The sequence below is a fragment of the Schistocerca cancellata genome, chromosome 3 (assembly GCF_023864275.1).
Source record: "Schistocerca cancellata isolate TAMUIC-IGC-003103 chromosome 3, iqSchCanc2.1, whole genome shotgun sequence".
NCBI classification, from domain to species: Eukaryota; Metazoa; Arthropoda; class Insecta; order Orthoptera; family Acrididae; genus Schistocerca; species Schistocerca cancellata.
The window spans coordinates 588,500,488-588,524,435 of record NC_064628.1 but is presented as its reverse complement, the minus strand read 5'-3'; the positions used below and the strand labels follow the sequence as shown (position 1 = coordinate 588,524,435).

General features: G+C 44.2%; 1 protein-coding gene across 1 annotated transcript in view; it reads right to left on the bottom strand.

Moving 5' to 3' along the window:
* The window catches only part of LOC126176829 (uncharacterized), a 108,936-nt gene that overhangs the window by 14,573 nt on the left and 70,415 nt on the right, over window positions 1-23,948 (bottom strand). The window contains exon 3 of the mRNA XM_049924012.1: window positions 1,189-1,256. Within this exon, the coding sequence (XP_049779969.1) occupies window positions 1,198-1,256 (59 nt within the window). The 3' untranslated portion in view covers window positions 1,189-1,197. The remainder of the gene's footprint in view (window positions 1-1,188; window positions 1,257-23,948) is intronic.

The window sequence follows — 23,948 nt, the reverse complement described above, 5'->3', positions numbered from 1 at the left end:
GATGCAGCCCTGGAGAATGGCGTACTGTATCACAGCCGTCCACAATACGAGCACGAAGAGTCACTACATTTGGTACCGGGGTTGCGTAGACAAGAGCTTTCAAATGCCCCCATAAATGAAAGTCAAGAGGGTTGAGGTCAGGAGAGCGTGGAGGCCATGGAATTGGTCCGCCTCTACCAATCCATCGGTCACCGAATCTGTTGTTGAGAAGCGTACGAACACTTCGACTGAAATGTGCAGGAGCTTCATCGTACATGAACCACATGTTGTGTCGTACTTGTAAAAGGCACATGTTCTAGCAGCACAGGTAGAGTATCCCGTATCAAATCATGATAACGTGCTCCATTGAGCGTTGGTGGAAGAAAGTAAAATGACCACTAACATGGAAATTAAGCGTTTCCGGACACATGTCCACATAACATCTTCTCTTTATTTGTGTGTGAGGAATGTTTCCTGAAAGTTTGGCCGTACCTTTTTGTAACACCCTGTATATCATATGAAATGTTGGGTGGTTGTAATAAACTGCTTGTCCTTGTGATTCAAAGAGAAACAACCTACTTAACATAGTTGATTGTTTACTTTCTCCAATTTATTCTTTTATGCGTTGCTATGATAATAAATAATAATTTTATGAAAAATTTTAAAATTATATTCCGAAGTGAAACCACCTACTTAAAAAAATTGAGTGTTTACTTTTTGTCAATTTCTTCTTGTATTCGTTGCTTTCTCTGATAATAAAAGGTTAATGCGAAAATTTTTCACATTATACTTGTTTTCAAATTGTTGAGACTCGAGGGGCTAAGTATACGACAGGTTACATTTATTTTTCAGGGGTCGCCTAATCAGGAAAAATTGTAGGACATTTTAAAGAGCATTGAAATCTAAGTCAAGACTGAGATTAACAGTTATTTATTTGCCCTGATGATTAACATGAATCACAATGAAGTTAACAAAAAGCAAAATTCTCTAGACTTCAGATAAAACTAGGGACAAAAAAGAATGGAAAACTGTATGAGTAAGCGCAACAAGATATGCGTACAGGGCAGCTCACGAAACCAAAGTGAACGTTGCAGTGAGAAGCCACGAATTATAACCAAGCTAAACAGCACGAGTTACATGGCAAAGTGAGCAAGTAACGAGCTGCACAGAGTATGGATCTTGCTACCACAATAGCGACTTTTACAATACCGCAAACAGCTAACGTGCGCCGATCGACACCAGACAGCGGTTGGACGTGACGCCCTCTCTGCGGCGACCTGGAACAGAATGCCCAGAATCTAGGTTCACCACATTCTCAACCCGTTACTTTCAAAAAACCTCTACGTGGAGGACTCTATGCTGCTGCCAATGTCACTGGAGAGATTTGCTAAATTCTTGAAAAAGCAGAGGAGAGCTCACACAACTTTCTTCCTCTTTCATACAAGATGCACATTCTTAAACAGGTTGTTGGTACTGGGCTGAAGAACACTGACCAAAGTGATACAATTCTATTAGTCGAATGAAATTTTTAGAACGATCTCAACTGACTCTCCCACACTGTTTGGACAGTGCTGTGGCATCTGGCTCTTTGAAGTGCGTACAGAAAGACCGAAATGTACTTGGTTGTGCTCTGGGAGCAGTGGGTTGCCGGCGTATTCACTGACCACATGGTGTACAGGCGCCTGCCTGGTATTCAACAGCCTTGGATCAAGTCGCTTCTCGATTTCCACAAAACTGCCCATTTCCCTCTCGCTCTGATGAGATTCACAGGCTGCCTTCTGCCGACAAGAAAGGCCACGGAGACGTTTCCGTCAACACACTACCCCAGAGTGGCGAGCACAAGGTTACCATTTCAAGCACACCGCTCCAGTATACTCACTGAAATAACTGTGAAATACTTTACTTACCTTACTTTACTTTACACGTGGCTAAGGCCTTATCGACCATACACCTGCTCTACGAGCCTCTTCCAATTATTTCTATCCAGGGAAATTGTTGTCCAATCAGAGTTGATGCCCATCCTAGCTGCATCTTCCCGGATATTCTCCATCCACCTAATTCGAGGTCTTCCTCTTCTTCTCTTTCCTTCTAATTTCTTAGTGGATGCTATTTTGGGTAGTCTGTTCTCCGGCATCCTTGCTACATGACCAGCCCAGTTCAGTCTTCTCTTCTTTAACATTTCCACAATGGTACTATGTTTGTACAGCTCCCGTAGTTCTTCATTTTTCCTTACCCTCCACTCCATGACATTTTCATCGAAGATTGGTCCAAATATTTTTCTTAGTATTTTTCTTTCAAATATCAACAGTTTTTCTTCATCTTTTTTCCTGAATGTAGTAGCTTCACATACATATAATGCTACTGGTACAATAGTTGACTGATAAAAACGGATTTTGAATTCACTACTAAGTGATCTCATCCTTAAAATTTTGATACAGCTGTAAAAAGTTCTATTAGCTGCTGCTAGACGGGCGTCTATTTCTATTTCTGCTCTATTGTCTCTGCTAAAAAGACTCCCTAAGTACTTGAAGTGGTCAACTGCCTTGAAAGTGAGACCATTTACGGTCAGTGGTGTATTCTTTTGGAGTTTTTTACTTATGACTAGATATTCTGTCTTTTCTTCATTCACATGAAGTCCAGCTTTCTCAGCTATTTTGTAATAATTTTGCATCATCCTGATTAATTCAGCTTTTGAAGTGCTTATTAAGCCGCATAAAATGAATTAATACCACATAACGATACGCGACGCTAAAGTCTCATCACGGCAATGAAGCCACAATTTAATCGGGAACAACGCTACAACAATGCTGAAATAGTAGAAAAGTATTGCAACAATCCACCACCATATGACCCAGTGGTCAGGTAGTGCAGACACTTCCAAGCGGTCAGACAAATCTGAATGCTGAATGAAGGAGAATATAGTCGCAGATCATCACTCTGTGAAGAATAAAGACGGAGGAAAAAGTAAAAATCAGTCACGAATCAGTTCTCAACATCTTGCGCGACATTTTAAACATGACAAAGGTCGTCGCCCTCTGGGTTCTGTGACTGCTCACACCAGTAGTGGATGTAAAGAATGTGATAACGGGGAGATTAATTACAATCAATTAGCTGCCCTATCTAAATATTTCCTTATCAGCAGATAATAGAAATCTTACCTGTAGATCTACTGTCCTCTGACTGTGGCTGCATTGGATGGCGACCTAAAGGCAGGTTTTTCCGCCAGGCTGATTAATGTAAAAAATAGAGTGGGAGGGCCACAAACCAGTACACACAAACATAAAAGAATGGAGTAATTGCTTACTGCACTTTGAAAAGTATATTTGTGTGTTGAGGTAACCTGGTTGCAGTATGCGACGACATCAGTCAACAGTTCTGGATTGCTAGTCAAAAAGTCAATCCTCCGTAGCAAATTACAAATAACAAGAGAAAACGGTTAAGAAATGTCAGCTTGTCCAACACCTAGAGACTCCTAACTAGTGGAACATCAGAAACCATCAGAAGTAACGTACTGGAGGTACAGTTATTGACCGGAAGAGAGATAAACTATGTGATCAAAAGTATCCGGTCACCTGGATGAAAACGACTCACAAGTTTGTGGCGCCCTCCATCGGTAATGCTGGAGTTCAATATGGTGTTGGCCCACTCTTAGCCTTGATGACAGCTTCCACTCTCGCAGGCGTACGATCAATCAGGTGCTGGAAGGTTTTTTGGGGAATGGGAACCCATTCTTCACGGAGCGCTGCACTGCGGAGAGGTATCAAAAATGGCTCTGAGCACTATGGGACTCAACATCTTAGGTCATAAGTCCCCTAGAACCTAGAACTACTTAAACCTAACTAACCTAAGGACATCACACACACCCATGCCCGAGGCAGGATTCGAACCTGCGACCGTAGCAGTCCCGCGGTTCCGGACGGAGAGGTATCAATGGCGGTCGGTGAGGCCTGGCAGGAAGTCGACGTTCCAAAACATGAGCATTATGAGCAGGTGCTCAATCGTGTTGAAAGACGCAATCGCCATACCGGAATTGCTCTTCAACAGTAGGAAGCAAGGAGGTGCTTAAAACAACAATGTAGGTCTGTGCTGTGATAGTACCACGCAAAACAACAAGGGGTGCAAGCCCCCTCCATGATAAACACGACCACATCTTAACACCACCGCCTCCGAATTTTACTTTGGCACTACACATGCTGGCAGATGACGCTCACCGGGCATTCACCACACCCAGACCCTGCCATCGGAACGTCCCATTGTGTATCGTGATTAGTCACTCCACGCAACGTTTTTCCATTGTTCAATCGTCCAAAGTTTAGGCTCGTTATACCAATCGAGGCGTCGTTTTGCATTTACCGGCGTGATGTGTGGCTTATGAGCAGCCGCTCGACCATGAAATCCAGTGGATCCTGATGCAGTTTGGAATTCCTGTGTGATGCTCTGGATAGATGTCTGCCTATTACACATTATGACTCTCTTCAACTGTCGGCGGTCTCTGTCAGTCAACAGACGAGGTCGGCCTGTACCCTTCTGTGCTGTACGTGTCCCTTCAGTTTCCAATTCAGTATCACATCGGAAACAGTGGGCCTAGGAATGTTTAAGAGTGTGAAAATCTCGCGGCGTACAAACGTATGACGCAAGTGACACCCAATCACCTGACCACGTTCGAAGTCCGTGAGCTCCGCGGAGCGCCCCATTCTGCTCTCTCACGATGTCTAATGATTACTGCAGTCGCTGATATGGAGTACAATGCAGCTAATGTGAAAAACGTATGTTTTTGGTGTCCGGATGCTTTTGATTCGTTCCTGAAGTTAATGTGACGCCATTCATCAGCAGTATGAGCTTGTCGGTATCGGCACTACTTCAAACGCAGCCGCTTGTGTTACATTGTCGGTAGCAGCCTACGCATGAGACAGTAATTCCCTAGTTCAGCTGTTGGTAGTCTCCGATCAATGGCGTGGATGACACGGAATGTTGCCGGGAGTCTATTTCTTGTTCTCCGGTGGAAGGGCAAATGTGAAGGGGCTGCGACGTGCTTGGTGCAGAATACGGCGATCCACCGTTTTGTTGGTGAGACGCGGTAAACCGGAGCCTTCACGATGAGTATACCTACCTGCTCGCAGCTTTCCGTGTAGTCCAACATTGCGCCACTATTGGAATGCCCCACAAACTTGGATACTGCACAGTTCCACAAACTTTCCAAACAGAGACGCACAATGAGGCCTCTTTCAAACACTGTCAGGTGCTGACAACGCTATCTCATACGAGAACGCAGCATCTCTGTGTCCTTCACATTGATCGCTCTTCAGCTGTTACTTTCTCGCCCCCTGTGCACTGAGGCGACGAAAGTCATAGGATACTTCCTATATCGTGTCCGACCTGTTTATTTCCGCTGTAGCGCGGCAATTCGACTTGGTGTGGGTACAACAAGTCACTGGAAAATGCCCTGTAGAAATATCGAGCCTTACTACCCGTACAGCCGTCCATACTAGCAAAAGTGTTGCCGGTGCAGGGTTTTCTGCGCGAACTGGCCTCTCGATTAAGTCCCATAAATGTTCGAAGTGATTCAAGTCGAGCAATTTGTGTGGCCAAATCATTCGCTCGAATTGTCCAGAATGTTTTTCAAACCAAATCCCAACAATTGTAGTCCAGTGATAACGTTCATAGCCGTTTGGGAACACGAAGACCATTCATGGCTACAAATGATCTCCAAGTAACTGAACATAACCATTTGCAATCGATGGTCGGTTCACTTGGACCAGAGGACGCAGACCATTCCATGTTAACACTGCACACGCCATAATGTAGCAACCATCAGTTTGCGTAGTGCATTGTTGTCAACTTGGGTGCGTGGCTTCGTATGGTCTGCGCCACGCTCGAACCCTACCACCAGCCTTTACGAACTGAAATCGTGACTCATCTGACCAGGTCACAGTTTTCCCGTCGTCTTAGGTCCAACTAATCTGGCCACGAGCCGATGTGAAGCGCTGCAGGCGATATCATGCTGTTAGCAAAGACACTCTACATCTACATCTACTTCTACATTTATACTCCGCAAGCCACCCAACGGTGTGTGACGGAGGGCACTTTACGTGCCACTGTCATTACCTCCCTTTTCTGTTCCAGTCGCGTATGGTTCGCGAGAAGAACGACTGTCTGAAAGCCTCCGTGCGCGCTCGAATCTCTCTAATTTTACTTTCGTGATCTCCTCGGGAGGTATAAGTAGGGGGAAGCAATATATTCGATACCTCATCCAGAAACGCACCCTCTCGAAACCTGGCGAGCAAGCTACACCGCGATGCAGAGCGCCTCTCTTGCAGAGTCTGCCACTTGAGTTTGCTAAACATCTCCGTAACGCTATCACGGTTACCAAATAACCCTGTGACGAAACGCGCCGCTCTTCTTTGGATCTTCTCTATCTCCTCCGTCAACCCGATCTGGTACGGATCCGACACTGATGAGCAATACTCAAGTATAGGTCGAACGAGTGTTTTGTAAGCCACCTCCTTTGTTGATGGACTACATTTTCTAAGGACTCTCCCAATGAATCTCAACCTGGTACCCGCCTTACCAACAATTAATTTTATAGGATCATTCCACTTCAAACAGTTCCGTACGCATACTCCCAGATATTTTACAGAAGTAACTGCTACCAGTGTTTGTTCCACTATCATATAATCGTACAAAAAAGGATCCTTCTTTCTATGTATTCGCAATACATTACATTTATCTATGTTAAGGGTCAGTTGCCACTCCCTGCACCAAGTGCCTATCTGCTGCAGATCTTCCTGCATTTCGCTACAATTTTCTAATGCTGCAACTTCTCTGTATACTACAGCATCATCCGCGAAAAGCCGCATGGAACTCCCGGCACTATCTACTAGGTCATTTATATATATTGTGAAAAGCAATGGTCCGATAACACTCCCGCCGGCCGAAGTGGCCGTGCGGTTAAAGGCGCTGCAGTCTGGAACCGCAAGACCGCCACGGTCGCAGGTTCGAATCCTGCCTCGGGCATGGATGTTTGTGATGTCCTTAGGTTAGTTAGGTTTAACTAGTTCTAAGTTCTAGGGGACTAATGACCTCAGCAGTTGAGTCCCATAGTGCTCAGAGCCATTTGAACCATAACACTCCCCTGTTGCACGCCAGAGGTTACCTTAACGTCTGCAGACGTCTCTCCATTGATAACAACATTCTGTGTTCTGTTTGCTAAAAACTCTTCAATCCAGCCACACACTGGTCTGATATTGCGTAGGCTCTTACTTTGTTTATCAGGCGACAGTGCGGAACTGTATCGAATGCCTTCCGGAAGTCAAGGAAAATAGCATTTACTTGGGAGCCTGTATCTAATATTTTCTGGGTCTCATGAACAAATAAAGCGAGTTGGGTCTCACACGATCGCTGTTTCCGGAATCCATGTTGATTCGTAGAGAGTAGATTCTGGGTTTCCAAACACGACATGATACGCGAGCAAAAAACATGTTCTAAAATTCTACAACAGATCGACGTCAGAGATATAGGTCTATAGTTTTGCGCATCTGCTCGACGACCCTTCTTGAAGACTGGGACTACCTGTTCTCTTTTCGAATCATTTGGAACCTTCCGTTCCTCGAGAGACTTGCGGTGCACGGCTGTTAGAAGGGGGGCAAGTTCTTTTGCGTACTCTGTGTAGAATCGAATTGGTATCCCGTCAGGTCCAGTGGACTTTCCTCTGTTGAGTGATTCCAGTTGCTTTTCTGTTCCTTGGACACTTATTTCGATGTCAGCCATTTTTTCGTTTGTGCGAGGATTTAGAGAAGGAACTGCAGTGCGGTCCTCCTCTGTGAAACAGCTTTGGAAAAAGGTGTTTAGTATTTCAGCTTTACGCGTGTCATCCTCTGTTTCAATGCCATCATCATCCCGGAGTGTCTGGATATGCTGTTTCGAGCCACTTACTGATTTAACGTAAGACCAGAACTTCAGTCGTCTGCTGCCACAAGCCATTAATATCAAATTTCGCCGCACTGTCGTAACGGATACGTTCGTCGTATGTCCCACTTCGATTTCTGCGATTATTTTATGCAGTGCTACTTGTCTGGTAGCACTGACAACTCTACGAAAAGGCCGCTGCTCTCAGTCGTTAAGCGAACGCTGTCTGCCACTGCGCTTTCCGTGGTGAGAGATAACGTCTGAAATTTTGTGTTCTTGACACACTCTTGAAAATGGTGATCTCGGAATATTGAATTGCCTAAAGATTTCCGAATTGGAATGTACCATGCCTCTAGTATAATTCCGCGTTCAGAGTCTATTGATTCCCGTCGTGAAGCCATAATCACGTCGGACAACTTTTCAGATGAATCACCTGAGTACAAATGACGGCTCCGGAAATGCACTGCGCCTTTATATTTTGTGTATTATAATAATAATGGCGTGTGACGAGGGCCTACCGTCGGGTAGACCGTTCGCCTGGTGCAAGTCTTTCTATTTGACGCCACTTCGGCGACTTGCGCGTCGATGTGGATGAAATGATGATGATTGGGACAGCACAACACCCAGTCCCTGAGCAGAGAAAATCTCCGACCCAGCCGGGAATCGAACCCGGGCCCTTAGGACTGACAGTCTGTCGCGCTGACCACTCAGCCACCGGGGGCGGACTAGATTTTGTGTACGCGATACTACCGCATATCGCTGTCCCTTGTTTTGTAACCGTAGTGTAATATTTTCATGTCTGGTAACAACACTAAAGACGAGCAACACTAATGCACTGTCGTGGTCGTCCTACCAGTCACAGAAAATTGCAACTCTAATTATTTACGCCCACGCCGGAGGTGTGTACGTATATGATGCTGCACTGACATGTCAGCATGTCTTCTGGATGGTTCAATGGCGTAGCGGTCGCGCGGTTCCAGACTGTAGCGCCTAGAACCGCTCGGCCACTCCGGCCGGCTCTTCTGGATGCTTCACTTCTTTTGTCAGTCATTGTAATTACTGTCGAATTCACGGCATCTGCCCACTAAATATTAAGTGTCAGTCCATATTAAGTGATATTTGATAACCCTGAAATGTCTGAGACTATTTGGAACTCCGAGTGAAACGTAACAGTTAGGGAAACGCTGCGAGGTTTAAATCTTAATGAGCGGCTTCAGCTGAATATGGTATACCTACAGAAACTTGCGGACTCTATTCCTCGGCAAATTTAGGTGGTGTTGCACTGTGTAAGCATTATGTCTCCTGCGGTTGACCAACTTATTATCCGGTGAGCTTAATTGTAATCCAGTGTTTGGGGATAGATCATGAGATCATCTACTCCTTGCTAGAGAAAAACTGAGTTTTGCACCGGCTACATCGCTGTCTTCGTACTGTGTTGCAGCACCAGGAAGACGCATGAGAAAGTATACTGTGACTGCCGTCCCTTTGTAAATTGGGAAAAGATTCTACAGACGAACTTGTAGCTCCTGTTGTCCTCTGTGAATTGGTAAGTAAGAATCAGTCCATAGTCCTTCTAGACGAACACAAAAACAGTCTGTCCACAGCTCGTGGTCGTGCGGTAGCGTTCTCGCTTCCCACGCCCGGGTTCCCGGGTTCGATTCCCGGCGGGGTCACGGATTTTATCTGCCTCGTGATGACTGGGTGTTGTGTGCTGTCCTTAGGTTAGTTAGGTTTAAGTAGTTCTAAGTTCTAGGGGACTGATGACCGTAGAAGTTAAGTCCCGTAGTGCTCAGAGCCATTTGAACCACAAAAACAGTCTGATCAGAGATCTCACACTGTTTCTGAGCTTGGATTTCGCACCTGTGAGGGATGAGGTGTGAGGGAAGTTCTCGGACTGATGGCCGTACTGGGCGCTCTGAGGAGGCGGTTCCAGTGTTCAGTGGAAGGATGTGAGGTGTGCGGGCCGCCCGTAGCGAGCTGAGGGGGCGTCGTATGGATGCGGGCGGCAGCCGGCGCCTCGCTGAGTTGGAGCCATGGCGCCGCAGTCGCCAATTAGGGGCGGCCATATGTAGTCAATATGTTCGACATGAGGGGGAGGGGCGAGGGCGTGGTCTGCCGGCCACCCCCCGGACACCCCGGGGCACGCAGCGCGCCACGCCGCCACGTGGTCCTAGGCAACCCGGCGTTCCGTGCACTCGTCGACAGGCAACCTCCATAGCCGACTGAGCGTTTCTTTTTATACACTCTCGCCGGATATCGTCCTTCGCTTTCTTCTATCCATTACCAGGTCCATACAGATTTCTGTCTCTCCCAGGCTTCATCATTTCACATAAGGGTTCCACTTCCTTAGTTTTGCACATGCATTTTGTGATGTAACTCTGTTGAATTATCTGGTCGTTCTGTCAGTCTAACAAGGAGACGGCACGACCGTTGGGTCGGGTATTTGTCCGTAATTTTGTGTGGTGAAAGATGACCCCTAACACCTCACTTGGTTAAAATATTAGGGCGCACTACCCGGAAAATCCCGGGAAAATTCGATCCAAAGTTTCTTAGGTGCCTTATGAGTATAAAATGTTAGTACACTGCCGAGACGCCGTCTGGCCTGGGTGTTTAGGGCTCGAATTCTTACGCCAGAGGTCTTGTGTTCGATTCCTTATCTGGCACCTTTTTTTGTTTTTCTTCTGTTTCATTTTCTTTGGTTATTCCACCAATTATTCAGAAAGTTTCCCAGACCTACATTATCTTTAACAAATTAGTTACATTACTGAATATAAATTATTTTCTTTTGTCCAATAACACAATTCATGGCTGTGGGTCTTCCATTTTTCATTGTAAAGTATATGAGGAGAAATATTGCCTTTTTAATCAGAATAACAAAGTCGATTGGAAAACATTCAATTTTTATTCATATAATAATTATAAACAAGAACCGCAGTGGTAATTATCGTAAAAACAAAAGCGGATCTTTTTTTTACAATCACAGGGCGTTTGCAATAAATCTGTACAAAACATGCCCCATTAACATTTACGAAAATGTTTCAACTTTCTGACAATTTTGAGGCAAACCAGGCATATTACATCATGTCTTGGAATATTGGTGATGATATTTGATGGTGAATTATATAATGAATTTTTATGCAATCTTCCCGGGAATTAATTTCACGATTCTCCTGTAACAATGCGCTGCAAGTTTGTAAGCAACAGAAGAAAAAAAAAGTGCCAGAAGAGGAATCGAACCCGAGAACTCTTGGCGTAAGGGTCCGAGCACTAACCATGTAGGCCAGACGGCGGCTCGGCAATGGATTAACATTTTATACTCATAAGGCACCTAAGAATCTTTAGATCGATTTTTCTCGGTATTTTCTGAGTAGTGCGTCCTAATATTTTAACTACGTGAGGTGTTAGGGGTCCTCTTTCGCCACACAAAATTCCGGACAAATCCCCGACCCCACGGTCGTGCCGTCTCCTTGTAAGATCGATTACAAGTATTCCATCCACAGGATGTAACAAAAATATAACTATCAGGAAACATTCCTCACACATAGAGGAGTAAAATGTGTGAATGGACACGGGTCCGAAAACGTTTAATTTTCATAGCAGAGCTCACTTTCTGCTTCTCTCCATAATCACATTAATCATGGGCAACACAACTGGTTTGAATCGTACTTAAAAAGCGAAATGCTAAAAATTGTGCTGAACAATTCAGACAGTCTTGGAAGGAGAAAAGATTTTAGTTAAAGCAGAAATTACGAAGGAATCCTATAAAATTCAATTTTGGGTCCACTCTTTTTCCTTCTTATGGGGTTTCCAAAGCAACAACAAAGACATTTTGTCAATGTTTGCGCCGGAATTGTTGGTGATTGTTTGCCGGGCCCTCACGGTCTTCTACACAGGCCCAACGGAGAAACTTACCAGGCTTTTCTCTAGAATCGTTTATCTATTGTGATTTTTGGAGGCATTTGAATGCTCTTGAGTACGGAACTTCGGTACGAGATCCTTGGTGCCCGAATCGTAGGACGCTGTGCGCAGTTCTCCAGGGATACCTCAGCACATGAGATATTCATCGCGACGGCTGGCTGATGCATTTATTCTTGCGAACGCAGGGCATTTTGAGCATTTCGCTTAGGAAAATGTTTCATTCCGGGCTGATACGTTCTTTTCCGTGTGTTTCCCACTACAGTACTAATGAGTTGCAGATTTACGGACATGGAAATAAGGCACTTCCGGAGCCATATCGAGAACATATTTTCTCCCTCTACGTGTGACGAATATTTCCTGAAAGTTTGGCCATAGTTTTTCGTTACGCCCTGAATATCTAATCTACCTGTTTGCGCTCTTAGTTCATCATAATGTAAAGCTTTGCATAATAAAGGTTAGTTCAGACACTTTAAAGTACAATTTAAATTGCTGGAAATTGCCCATCTCTTTTCATATCAATCATTTAACTTATGTTTACTTTATCATATTCCATTCTTCAAGTCTTTGCCTGTCGTTCCATGTTTGGAAACTGTCTCTACCATTACCAGCTTTTATTGGAAATCAGTACGTTCTCTTATACATTGGCTACGGCCATAACAGGTTTCGTGGCGGACAGCTGACGAGCTTGGTGCGAGAACACCGCTCAGAGTATTTTGTGACATTTTCTTTGAAAAACATTCTGAAGCACTTGAGATATCGCAGTAGACGGTGATAACAGATCGTTAGAGGTAACTATTTTCATCAAAATGAAGATATTCTAATCATTAATAATAATTTCAAACATCGATAAATTGCGTCGATAACTATGAAAATATGAAAAATTTATCACAAAATAGTATTCCAGACTTGTATTCTACTAACCAGAGGCAATAATTCTGTATGAATTTCAACCACATTGTATTGAATTTTTGACAGTTTATGGTGATTTTCGTTTTTGTAGCTCTTCTATCCAATACTAATCCAGTTTGATCAACGTATTACAAACACGATTTGCGTGCAGACGGAAATAGCAATCTCTTAAGGTATATGAGTTCTATTTTGATCCACTGAGTCATACTGAAAATTGACCTTCAGTCTTACTGAAAATGATAATTTTGTTTAAAAGACACTTTGAAATTCCGACGTAGGGCTTCTTTGACGCCGAAAGTATGACGTCGCTAGCTGACGCAATAAAAGACACCGCCTCAGCTGAAGGTCGGTAGTTTTTTAGTGATCATGTAGATATAGAGTTTTGGCTGTTGCGGGCAGAGTGACGGGAGCAACAAGTGGTGGTTTGCTTCCAAAGTTTCAGCTGAAACTGTGTATGTTCGATTCTGAGTAATAGTCGGGTGGGAAGATTGATGACGGCATATTTTAATGGAGAAACATGTTTTAATTTGATGCTGAATTGTGATAAAGAAACAACGTTAAGATTTTGTTCGTTATTCGACCATTTCAAATCTCCACAGGTACCTTTTGGGGCACCTGGAAGATTAGACAAGACAACGAACTCGAGATAAGCATATCCACGGAAGTTTTAGATTTGAGAAATCATTGAAGAGGGGCTCAAATTTGAAGCCTAAAACTAAACATAGGTAGATCTCAACTTCACATCTGTCACCGTTATGCCTGCACGTAGTATGTTCGAGCGGGTTCCTATTAGGGGCGCCCTCATATATCACATTTTCCCATAATGCAGTGCAGATAAAACATGCTGTAAGCACAACATGCTGCAAGTAAGACAATTTTCGCCGTGATGGAGCTTGATAACGCACAAGGGGGCGAAATTAGCTAATAGCTAGTAATGAAATAAACTATGTACTTCAAAATTAGAAAAAAAATAGCCAATTCAAGAAAATTACTTTCTTTTAAGAGACTTTCCATTACTACATTAACCACTCCTACATGTCCTTGTACCTACTGTTTGAAATTTCTGGCCAGTACTTTCCAATATATCATCATTTCTCTTCTGTTAATTGGTTAATATCGAGCTATAACTCCGCACTGCAAACAGTTGCAGCTTCTCCTGATTTTGCGCCGACCATTTTTCTATATCTTTCAAAGGTATAAAAAGGGCCAAAGCACTCCTTGATTTTACTATTTTGTCTAATCGTGCTTTTAACACGTCTTCTATTCCATCTCCTCCTCCCCCCATCTCTGTTCATCTCCTTTTCCCTCCTTTCTGTCGACCTCCTCCTCTTTCCTTCATCTGTCCATCTCCTTTTCTTTCGTTTCTCTGCCCATCGTCCGTCTCCTCTTCCCCCCGTCTCTTTCCACAACTGCTGGGGGCTGCTGAATCTTACCCCCACAGTATTTCTTTCCAGAGTAATATATGTACCAAATTTGGCCGAAATCGATCGAGGGTTTTAGGAGGAGCCTATTACCCGTGACTTTGCCTGCTTACGCACAAATGAATTACATTTGATAAAAATTTTAACATATTTCACACGTATTTGAACACATATTTCACTAGTATCTCAAGCGAAGTTCGCCCTGCAGTTTCGTTTTCAAGTAGCTCAATGTTTATGACTGCATATCTCTTGAACTATGTGTCGTACAAAAACATATTTTTGCAAGGAAGTTCAGTGGTGTGTGTGAATAGTAGGAAGGAGGTAATAAATTAAAACGTCGTGCATGATGTGACAGTACTATTGAATGAACAGCGAAAATGTAGCAAGCGATAAACGGTTTCCCTTCCATCATTTTGTGTGTGTGTGTGTGTGTGGGGGGGGGGGGGGGGAGAGTGTCACCGAGAATAAGTCTCGTAAAGGTTTGAAATTAAGTGTGAAGTTGGTGGCAAGTCACTAAATGCTCTTATTCTCAAATACGAGATGAGTATACTCTGGCTATTTGCGTGTTGTGAGCTACCCTACTTTTTCACCCCAACCTTCACCCCGTTGAAAGTAAGTGGTTCTTCCCAGACAGTAAGTGATACGTGTAAAAATTTAGATTGAAATCGATGGAATAGTTTACGTACATACACTTTTATAATATGTATGGATTTAACATGACTGTCAATGATGATGTAGATGGTGAGTCAAAGTGATTGTACCAGACAGACAAAAATAAGTGAACTATCACAATGTTCTACGAAGAGCACGTTGTTCCTTCGTTCCTTTCCTGGCTGTATCAACTGTACATTCGGCACTCAAGAGGATCTATGTGCATTATAATCTTGGAATTGCGTACTCCACTGTAGTCAGATGCATGCTCAGAACAAAGAAATGACATTCGCAATATTTTATTTTGAGAACTAATATTGATACTTTTTCCCATGCTTATATAGTTCAAAGTACTCTGATTGGTCCACTATTGTGATCTGGTGGGACTCCATTTTTACTAAAAGTCTAGATTATCCCAGCATTTTGCATATTCGACCAGTACTTGCGAGTACCATGGAAGACTGTGTTATACGTGGTTTTCGTTCTAGGCACGTCATATCTGATAAATGGAAGTCCTCATCTAGTTTAACACCTGACTTACATGGTCTTAATGTACAGGTAGAAACCAAAAGTCACGGGAAGAGTTGTGCCATTTGAAGATGCGCCTTGTATGACACCCGAATGTTGCGGTTAGGTGCTGTGTTGGCCTGAGAGTAGGCGCGTTATCTGAGCAGTCTGTTACAGCAAGAACGTAGCGTATATGGAAGCACGTTGCTGTAAAACCGACTATGAATGTCAAATAATCGATGCAAAACTGAACAAGCAGCTTTCCGAGGTCAATAGTATCTAGGGTGGATCTTCGATATCGCAGAGACAACGTTTTCAAAGTTTTTAAAAAGTGACTGCCAACAGTCGTAAAGTGCTGTATAAAATGCATGTTTGAACAATCAGCCGTTTCTATTTTAAACACAAATTCTACCTGTTTCGGTCTTGGACCATCTTCGCGGATGAAAGGTTAAAATGGTTCAAGCCACCATATTGCACTGGTCATTACTCAAAATGTTTGGTGCACGCCATGGATATAAATACGAGGGCTGTTCGGAAAGTAAGGTACGATCGGTCGCGAAATTTTTTATTCGCAACAGTTAGCCATGCCTTCCAGCTACATCTCTAAAGAACCGCCGCTCGGACTTAGCCATTTGTCGTGGCGTTGAACAAACTTTCCAGTACCCTTGTCACAGAAAGCAGCCTTCTTGCTTTCCGCCAATTCTCTACGCTGGTCTGCATTTCGTTGTTTGTGCCAAAATGTTGTCTTCGTAGCCAGAAGTTCATGTGAGCAGAGATGAACAACGGAGGAAGCCAATTAAGGGGTCTAATGTGGGCGATCAAACACTTCCCATCGAAAACGCTGCAGGAGCGTCTACATTTTCCCTGCAGAATGCAGCTGAAAATTTTCTTGAAGAAACGCATGACATTTATGTTATGTGGGCTGCGTAGCTTCAGATGAAATCTCTCACCAGATCTACACTATTGGCCATTAAAATTGCAACACTAAGAAGAAATGCAGATGATAAACGGATATTCATTGGACAAATATATTATACTAGAACTGACATGTGATTACATTTTCACGCAATTTGGGTGCATAGAACCTGAGAAATCAGTACCCAGAACAACCACCTCTAGCCATAATAACGGCCTTGATACGCCTGGGCAATGAGTCAAACAGAGCTTGGATGGCGTGTACAGGCACAGCTGCCCATGCAGCTTCAGCACGATACCACAGTTCATCAAGAGTAGTGATTGGCGTATTGTGACGAGCCAGTTGCTCGGCCACCATTGACCAGACGTTTTCAATTAGTGAAAGATCTGGAGAATGTGCTGGCCAGTGCAGCAGTCGAACATTTTCTGTATCCAGAAAGGCCCGTACAGAACATGCAACATGCGGTAGTGCATTATCTTGCTGAAATGTAGGGTTTCGCAGGGATCGAATGAAGGGTAGAGCCACGGGTCGTAACACTTCTGAAATGTAACATCCACTGTTCAAAGTGCCATCAATGCGAACAAGAGGTGACCGAGATGAGTAACCAATGGCACCCCATACCATCACGCCGGGTGATATGTCAGTATGGCTATTACGAATACACTCTTCCAATGTGCGTTCACCGCGATGTCGCCAAACACGGATGCGACCATCATGATTCACGGATTCATCCGAAAAAATGACGTTTTGCCATTCGTGCACCCAGGTTCGTCGTTGAATACACCATCGCAGGCTCTCCTGTCTGTGATGCAGCGTCAAGGGTAACCGCAACCACGGTCTCCGAGCTGATAGTCCATGCTGCTGCAAACGTCGTCAAACTGTTCGTGCAGATGGTTCTTGTCTTGCAAACGTCCCCATCTGTTGACTCCGGGATCGAGACGTGGCTGCCCGATCCGTTACAGCCATACGGATAAGATGCCTGTCATCTCGACTGCTAGTGATACGAGGCCGTTGGGATCCAGCACGGCGTTCCGTATTATCCTCCTGAACCCACCGATTCGATATTCTGCTAACAGTCATTGGATCTCGACCAACGCGAGCAGCAATGTCGCGATACGATAAACCGTAATCGCGATAGGCTACAATCCGACCTTTATCAAAGTCGGAAACGTGATGGTACGCATTTCTCCTCCATAAACGAGGCATCACAACAACGTTTCACCAGTCAACGCCGGTCAGCTGCTGTTTGTGTATGAGAAATCGATTGGAAACTTTCGTCATGTCAGCACGTTGTAGGTGTCACCACCGGCGCCAACCTTGTGTGAATGCTCTGAAAAGCTAATCATTTGCATATCACAGCATCTTCTTCCTGTCGGTTAAATTTCGCGTCTGTAGCATGTCTTCTTCGTGGTGTAGCAATTTTAATGGCCAGTAGTGTACATACTTGGCAGGCGACACTGTTGTTTTAGACATTTCTACGCGATCACTTTGCTCTCTGAACTGAAAAGAGGCACGTCCAGCGATCGACAGGCATGGAAAGTTCCATCGTATTTTCACGCTGGTTTCCTTTCGCGCCTAGTCTTACCTTACTTTCCGAATACGCCTCGTATATGACACAGGGCTTTAAAAGCGAACATCCGAATACTAAATGTATACAGAGCAGTGCTGCAATAGAAATTAGAACTTCGTTAAAGACAAAACAGCACGTCCGTCTCGGACTCGAAGATGGGTCTCTCCCCCTTGTGGTCTACGTTTTAGAATCTGAGCCATCGGAGAACATATACCAGACCGAATTAATGTTTCTGTCAGGCAGAGTCCTGCGTACTCCAAAACAGAGACTGTTCTGTACTCATTGTAGTAAACTGGTGCTTCATTACAAAGTGAATTCTTTACTCTGGAAACAATCTGTAGACTGCTGCGGCTGTAGCTTCTTCATCATTATCTTTCTCCTAGGAGTGCTAGCTCTGGGAGATAAAATAGCTGCACAAAATATTAGTCCGTATATACATAAATTACTGTGCAATTCATTCTTCAGTACGTGGCAGGGGATCCAGACAACCGCCTTCAGATTATTTCTCTACCATTCCACTATTGAACAGCACGTGGAAGAAATGAATAGCTAAATATTTCCATGCGGACTGTAATTTCTCTTATTTTATCATGGTAGTCATTACTCCACATGAAGGTAGTAGTAAATAAAATATCTTGCATTCGATCGGTAAAGCTGATGACTGAAATTTCATGTAAAGGTATTCCCAGAACGAAAAATGTCTTTGTTTTCATGAGTGCCACCCCAACTCTCCAATCATATCCGTGATACATTTTCACCTGTTTCTGCTATTTATGTGTCCCCTGTCCATCCTGTCTGACAACGATCCCCTACCGTGCAACAATACTCCAGAAGAGGATGGGCAGTCTTGGTGTAGGCAGTCCCTTCAGTGTCTTTATTGCATCCACTACGTTTTCAGCAGACTTTGTTTCGCCTTCCTGACACTTCACTCCACTAAAAGACAGCACTGGCCGGTTCGGATGTGGCTTAGAACTGGTTCCTACGGCCTTCCACTGCTGACATGAGTCATGGCAGTTAAGTGGTATGTATAATTGTCGGCTGTATCGAATATGCACAACCGTCGACATGGAAATAGGAGAGACGCTCAGTAGCTCGGTACGGGCTTTTGTTAAAGTTTCGAGAACATACCTTCACCGAAGAGTCCAGCAGTATATTGCTCCCTCCTACGTATATCTCGCGAAGAGACCATGAGGATAAAATCAGAGAGATTAGATCCCACACAGAAGCATACAGACAATCCTTCTTTCAACGAACAATACGAGACTGGAATAGAAGGGAGAACCGATAGAGGTACTCAGGGTACCCTCCGCCACACACCGTCAGGTGGCTTGCAGAGTATGGATGTAGATGTAGATGTAGATGTAGATGTAGAAATGTGACGGAATGGCAGAAAAAAAATTGTCATGTTTAGACGAGCCCTTGACCACCCGTGAATGAAGATATTCGATCTGTTGGAATATCAACACGGTGTGTCCAAACGGTCTGCAAGAAGTGGTGTAGGCCTACCAATCGCAACAATGCAACATATCGTGGGAACAATGGTCGTAAAAATATCCGGCTGACAAGGGCTGGAGACGAATGTCAGGCCTTGCCAGTGACAAGCTGTTTCAAACTTGATAGCAGTTTAGAAAGCATTCTGAAGCACAGCGATCGGTATAAATGCTAAAAATCAGACAAAACAGTCTCGATCGCGTTTTCAGACTTTTTATGTGTTAGCAACCGGTTTCGGCCCTTTCCTCAGACCATCATCTTCAGGCTTTTGACCAGCCACTATGGCTGCTGGTGGCGGCACACGGAGTTGGAAGTAAGGTTGTCACTGCTCAGTGCATACTGACTGAGTTATTAACTCTTTCTTTTCAAGTGAAGCCATTTTGTAATCTTTCTGTCAGTTCTGCTGGCTAGCCTGAGTGTGACTTATAGACGTTTTCCCCTCACTCGTCTAGGCTTATGTTGGGCAAGTTAACCATCCAAGGGATGTTAACAAGTGATGACAAATATTTGTCGCTAAGAGAAGACTTCCAAAAACTAGCAATTTAAAAACCAAATTATTAGGTCACAGAACAACTAAAAAGAATTGTCACGTCACCTCAGCATATGACGAAAGAGAATTATCGGTGATGGCTGCAAACCAGCAGAAAGAGAGAGACATAGCTTCAATAAGTTTAAAAAATAATTGTTAATTTATTTGAGCATAAATTTAGAAAATGTAGGAATCATTAAGCTCCTAAAAGGAACAAAATATTGATATTTAATGCCAGAAATCCAAAAAAATTCATATTTAAGTAAATAAGCACATGAATTTTAAAAATTTCCATTTATAGAAATTTAATTTTTTATTTATCTTTCCTTGCAATAAGAAACGTTCTCTTTAAAAAAGTTTGTAACCCTAATCATGGCTCATATATATTCAAGTAGGAGGAGATGGTATTCAACGTCCCGTCGTCAACGAGGTCATTAGAGACGGAGCACAAGCTCGAATTAGGTAAGAATGGAGAAGGAATGCGGCCGTGCTCTTTCGAAGAAACCATCCCCTCATTTACATTACGCGATTTAGGGAATTCAGGGAAAACCTACATCAGGGTGTTCGGACGCGGGTTTGAACCGCCGTCCTCCCATTCGGGAGTGTGCTAACCACCGCGCTACTCCTATCGGGTGAATATATTTGAAAAGTCTGAACAAGATGTAAGTGAAAACACACCTACCCGGAATCTTAAGAAAACGTTCATATAACTAACATCACCGTCGGTTGTCTCACATTAAGTGAAACTACTCAAAGCCTAACAGTGAATGAAAAACATTGATATAGCTAACGTGGCCGCAGAGACTGTTTTAATTCGTTTGTTTAGTCGACTGGAAAAAAAATCGATTGGGATAAAGAATCGCTTCACCAATCAGTTGTTAAAACCAGTCTGTTGTACCATCACAAGACTAGAGGCGATGTTAACGGCAGTTGCGTGATGTCTGTTGCGGGTGGAAATGTTTTGTCCAATGTGGTTACGTAACAGATCCACTGAGGAGCTGCCGGCCGAAGTGGCCGTGCGGTTCAAGGCGCTGCAGTCTGGAACCGCAAAACCGCTACGGTCGCAGGTTCGAATCCTGCCTCGGGCATGGATGTTTGTGATGTCATTAGGTTAGTTAGGTTTAACTAGTTCTAAGTTATAGGGGACTAATGACCTCAGCAGTTGAGTCCCATAGTGCTCAGAGCCACTGAGGAGCTGGGAACCAAGGAGAGGAGTACAGGCAGCTAAAAATTTGGGCCTGGTGTGAGGCGTGCACCGATTGTTCATTCCGTAGAGCGTACGTCACGAAAAATCCGCCCATCAGTTACTCTCCAGTACAAATGTTTAATGTATCGGGAATTTTCATCACAGCGTAGTTCAAAATGGTTCAAATGGCTCTGAGCACTATGGGACTCAACAGCTGAGGTCATAAGTCCCCTAGAACTTAGAACTACTTAAACCTAACTAACCTAAGGACATCACACACATCCATGCACGAGGCAGGGTTCGAACCTGCGACCGTAGCAGCCGCGCGGTTCCAACAGCGTAGTCTCCACTGCAGAGAGCACATTCATTCTGAGTATATCCAGCAGTATGCAACTTCATTTGAAAGTTTCTCGCTTCATCAAACGAAACAGAAAAAAAGATGGCAATATGGGTACGCCATTTAGTACCATGTTGTTTCTGTATACTCGGACGTAGGAAGGTAGAAACAAAGTTCGTGATCCCTTGCTCGGATTGTAAGTTCGGTGGGACAAACAGGCAGCTCCGTATGGTTCACGTAGTTGGGTTGGGTTGGGTTGATTTGGGGGAAGAGACCAAACTTCAACGTCATCGGTCGCTTCGGATTTGGGAAGGATGGAGAAGAAATTCGGCCGTGCCCTTTCAAAGGAACCATCCAGGCATTTGCCTGAAGCGATTTAGGGAAATCGCGGAAAACCTAAATCAGGATGGGCGGACGCGGGATTGAACCGTCGTCTTCCGAATGCGAGTCCAGTGTGCTAACCATTACGCCAACTCGCTCGGTCAGGTTCAGGTAGTGAACCGCTGACCAGAAGTGATGTCCAGAGTTCAGCGAAGATTGACGTAAAGCGCCATTAATCTGTCCAGCGAGTAATGCAAATTGAGAAACGTAAACAGGCAAGGTCGAACTCAGGATATTCGTATGGAGCGTAAACGAAGTTAGCATACAAACATACTCTTAAATTAAAATAAAAGCGCAAGACAGCCGAGGCAGTGATAACAATGATACTGGAGCAGAATTACAATCACTATACAACAAATTTTGAGAAACATTCATATGCTCCTAAGCAAAAGACAAAACATGAAAGGGAAAACACCATACATTATAAAATATGCACAACAATAGCTGAAGAACAAAATTACAAATAACATCATATAATGAGAATTATAGCATACAGACAGACGTACATAAAGTAAAAGAAAAACCCAAAATGACACAATACAACCAACGGTATGTACAATAGTGCCAGTAGAACAATGACATACAATGCACAAGAGAGCAATAACGAAGATTTAATGTACAAAAGAGGTCTATATGCGAATTAAAACACAAATTTACGCAACGATTATGAACCGGGCTGATGCCATGTGAAAATGAAGACCTCGGCAACTCATAAATTAAATTTGGATACCGGCGGCTTTCAAATAGTCTGTGGGCAAGTTCTTTTTATCAAAACGGCGGAGGAAAACAGAAACACTGGTGGGGAGGGGGTAAACTATCGCAACCGGTTTCTTTCACAAGACTGACTGTGCAGTCATGTGCTTGGAACACGCCAATATGATGTGGTTAAGATTCGCTGCTGCCGTTGAGTCCTTATCGCAGAGTCCAGAAGTGATAATCTTCGACTGATATAGGTGCGCGTTGTAACACCCGTGTTGTAGCCTAATGCGTATGACGTCTATGAAGCTGCACCGAGGCGAACCATGGTCGAAAACAGATGTTCGGTTGTATGGCCGTCAGGCGGCTGCCCTTAGAATGCTGAGAGACATGCCATTCACAGTTCCAAATGTGATAAGCAGCCTTCCGGCAATGCCCAAGCTCCACGCATCTGTTATGGCCGCCAAGACGTCCAGAACATATCTGTTGGTCGGTTTCTCAAACGCGGGATGTTGCAATTTCTGCAGCAACTTTGAGAGTCCGTAAGCATCAGGATGAATGGCTTCCCTGATGGCCAGTAACCCCAACGTGTAGATAGAAGATTCAGGTGGAAATGGAAACATTTGGTAGGCGCTAGCAGAAGGTTTAAAGAAGGCGTATCCCACACCCGCCTCAGATTTAGAACCATCCGAATAGATGTGAGCGTACTGCATCCATTGTACGCGGAGAAAATACTCCAGGTCGCAAGGGATGTTGGGCTCTCTTCGGATATCGGACGGCAGGTATGACATTGGGGCTGGAGTGCAAGAAGTCACCTGTGCAGTGCATTGTAGGTCACTTTCCTGGGGGAAACATCCGGCTACTGCATACAGATGCAAAGAAACAGCGTAAGAGGAAAGGATGCGTCTCTTTGACGAATGACTTAAAAATACATTGAAGAGCCAAAGATACTGGTACAGCTGCCTAATAACGTGTAGGATCCCCGAGAGGACGCAGAAGTGCCGCACACGTTGTGGCATGGACTCGACTAACTTCTGAAGTAGTACTGTAGGGAACTGAAATCATGAATCCTGCAGGGCTGTCCATAAATCCCTGAACAGCAAGTTGCAAAGCATCCCAGATATTGACAATAATGTTCTTGTCTGGGGAGTTTGGTGGCCAGCGGAAGTATTTAAACTCAGAAGAGTATTCCTGGAGCCACTCTGTAGTAGTTCAGGACGTGTGGGGTGTCACATTGTCCTGCTGGAATTGCCCAAGTCCTTCTGAATGCACAATGGACATGAATGGATGCAGTTGATCAGACAGGATGCTTACGTACGTGTCACCTCTCAGAGTCGTATCTAGACGTATCAGGGGTCCCATATCACTCCTGCACACGCCCCACACCATTACAGAGCCTCCACCAGCTTAAATAGCCCCCTGCTGACATACAGGGTCCATGGATTCATGACTTTGTCTCAGTACCCTTACACGTCCATCCGCTTGATACAATTTGAAACGAGTCACGCCCAACCAGGTAACATGTTTCCAGTCGGTGTTGACGGGCTGAGGC